At 33.1% G+C, this 3,328-nt stretch overlaps 1 protein-coding gene across 1 annotated transcript; it reads left to right on the top strand.

Moving 5' to 3' along the window:
• Nucleotides 1-518: 518 nt before the first annotated feature.
• LOC126703828 (UPF0481 protein At3g47200-like) lies at nucleotides 519-1,871 on the top strand. The gene has a single exon (XM_050402897.1). The coding sequence runs from the start codon at nucleotides 519-521 to the stop codon at nucleotides 1,869-1,871; it is 1,353 nt and encodes a 450-aa protein (XP_050258854.1).
• The last annotated feature ends 1,457 nt before the right edge of the window (nucleotides 1,872-3,328 follow it).

Raw genomic sequence — 3,328 nt, 5'->3', positions numbered from 1 at the left:
CAATTATAATTGAATAACTTCCTAGAAAAAAGATAATAAACATTAGCAAAATTCATATTAATACGCTTTTATGGTTTTACCCCCCAAAAAAGAACCCATAATAATAGAAAAAATTACATTAGTAAGTAAAAATTAAATATATAGATGGTTTATCCAACGACCTTCTTTTTCTTATTGAAATGGAATACAATCTTCGATACAAAAAATTTACACACTCTAACAATTGATTTTTAGTAATATTAAATGATTTTAAATGCTTAAATTGTTTGTCCTATTAGTTATTGTTTTTTCCAAAACCAAAATCGAACTCTCTCATTCAAAATGACTAGAGTCATTTACAATCTGATTTCTAGGATGATGATGATGGACGATGATAGCTTGTCCATGCATCATGAGTAATCACCTAGCTATTTTATCCACATTTTTTAAATATTTTTTTTACAAGTATCACCTAATATTTCTAATGCTAGTGGGTCTTGTGTTTGTCATAGGGAAATTTAAGGAAGACAACTTGAGAGATGGAAGAGGAAATTCAACCAGCAACTGCTTCAATAAATAATGAAGATCAAAATACTCAAAAGGAAGCAAACATCTCAGGTAGAAATGAAAATAAAAATGATAAGTTGGTAATTGAAATTAGAGAAATGGTCGAAAGGCCAGAGATTCAATCATCAAAACGGTGTCGTATCTACAGGGTTCCACACCACCTTCGAAAATTTAATGAAGAAGCCTACAGTCCTCAGATTATTTCAATTGGCCCCTTTCACCACCAAACCAAAAGATTGAAAGCCATGGAAGAGCATAAAGAGAGATTCTTCAGGAGTTTCGTGAAACGGAGTAAGATAAACTTGGAGTGTTTAGTAGGCACAATAAAAGAAATGGAAGAAAGCATTCGCGGGTGTTATGAAGAGACTATTAACCTTAACAGTGACAGGTTTGTGAAAATGATATTGGTGGATGCGAGCTTCATTCTTGAGCTTTTGTTTAGAGATAGTTCAGAAAAGACAGAGGATCATTTGGTTGGGGTCCTTGGGGAACCAAGGGCTAGTGCTGTGATGCTTGATTTGCTATTACTTGAAAATCAGCTTCCATTCTTTGTTATTGAGAAACTACACCAACTTGCATTTCCATCTCTCTCCGATGCATATCCCGGTTTCTCCAACTATGATGCTTTACTTAAGCTTTCTATAAACTACTTTAGGGACTCCTACGACTTCCAATTTAGACATGACCTTCCCAATGTGGAAATAGATCACTTCACCGATCTTCTTAGAACCGTCCAGCTACCTCCACCAAAGAAGCAACCCAAAAGACGCTATCAACAGATTCGCCTTTTTTACACTGCAACACAACTCCACGAGGCAGGAGTAAAATTTGAGGTTGGTACAAGTGAATGCTGTTTTGACATAAAATTTGAAAAAGGGGTGTTGAAAATCCCAATGTTAGAATTAAACGATTGGACTGAAGTTGCTACCCGAAACATTATGGCATTAGAGCAAACTAGCTATATAAAAAATGCATACTTTACAGATTACTTTCTCTTGATGGATTCACTTATCAATACTAGAAAAGATGTGGATTTGCTTTGTGATAAAAAAATTTTGGTTAATTGCCTTGGCGACAACGATGCTGCAAAATCTATGGTTAATAATCTTAACAAAGGAATCATATGGGTGACGAAAAGAGATGATTACATTGATCTCTATAATGAATTGAACAGTTTCTATGATAAACCTTGGCACAGTTGGAAGGCAACATTAAAACGTCAATATTTTAGCACCCCTTGGAGAGCCGCTTCAACAGTGGCTGCTATTATTCTTCTGGTGCTCACTTTTATACAAACAGCATGTTCTATCATCCCAGTAGCATAGATTCAAAGGCTATATAATTTGGATGGATGTTCCCTGTTCGATGGAATTGATCTTGCCTATCTAGAATAAACAAATTATGTATTTCTTTCTTTGTTATTATGGTTAATGTAATTGATATTGCCTATGTAAAATACACGATTGTTATGTTTCAGCATCCTTTGTAGAGTACTAGTTTTGTATCTGCACTCCAAAATTTATTGAACAAAATGCCTGGAAGTTTGAAAACCAGCCTTCAATAAATAAATACTTCATTGGACGTGTTGAAAAATAAAGTCTAATAAAGTACTAATTGGTGTCGTAGCTTATCAATCTTTAAAAAGCATTCTAAATAGGTTATGATGATCAAGATTGTGTTAATGCTCATGCTAAAAAAAGATTGTAAACTCCCTTGGGTAATAAAATGGATGTTATGAAAGAATATTTCTTCAGTAGTGCACTGATGTTTTCTTACAAAATTTTGTACTTATATGACTAGGCAATTTTATAATTAATATACACATGTAACACACTGATTTTTTATGTATTAAAGCTTGCAGAATGGTCATGACGTCATTCTATATGGACTTTTTGGGTAATTGGTTGGTTATTAGTAGGGGGTGGCAATTCGTATTAACATGTCAAGTTTGTGTCGTGTCAACTCATGGGTATCCGACTATATAGGTTAACACTAACCCGATATGTTTATTAAACGGGACAAGATTTCTCAACCTTAACACGATCCATTTATTAAACAGGTCAGTTGATTGTGTCGATCTGTTTATCAAATTTTATGAAAATGAAAAAAAAATTATGAAAAAACAAACAAATAAATAGTTTTAATATAAAATTCAGAACTAATGAGAAATTGCATTACAAATAATCATTCAAAACTAAAACATATCTCAATGTCACAAATAATTAATCACAATATGTCAAAGAAAATAAACCACAACAACTAATAAGTTTATATATCTAGAGTTTGAAGGGTATATTGGTAAAATGTTATTTAATTAAACAGGTCTAACGGGTTAAACGGGTTCTATATGTTGAACACTAACTCAACCCGTTTATTAAACAGGTCAGTCATGTCAACCTGAATATGACACAAACTCATTAAGTCTCAACCCATAACATACTAATTTCGTGTCGTATCGTGTTAGGTTCACGGGTCATGTTCATTTTTTCCACCCCTACTTATTAGTAATTATAACATTTTCTTGCCCTTTGTTTTTTGTCAATTGGCCAGTTAGTGAGGCTTTCCTCGCTAGAATAAGGCAAAAGGGATGACGCATGGATTTGGAAGAGGCCAGAAATAGCTGCCATCTATGGTACAATACTTTATGTGAACTTGCAAGTATATGCAAATCATGGAACCCTTTATTATCCTTTTAATATATATATATATATATTAGCTCCAGTCCAACCAATTCAAATATTAAAATTAAACTTCAATAAACAACCAAATCTAGCAACAAACT

Source organism: Quercus robur, chromosome 10 (genome assembly GCF_932294415.1).
Source record: "Quercus robur chromosome 10, dhQueRobu3.1, whole genome shotgun sequence".
In the NCBI taxonomy this organism is placed as follows: domain Eukaryota; kingdom Viridiplantae; phylum Streptophyta; class Magnoliopsida; order Fagales; family Fagaceae; genus Quercus; species Quercus robur.
The sequence above is the reverse complement of the archived record's forward strand: the minus strand, read 5'-3'. Positions and strand labels throughout refer to the sequence as shown.

Excerpts from the sequence above, each read along its gene's own strand:
- LOC126703828 (XM_050402897.1), top strand. The coding sequence starts at position 519 with ATGGAAGAGGAAATTCAACCAGCAACTGCTTCAATAAATAATGAAGAT.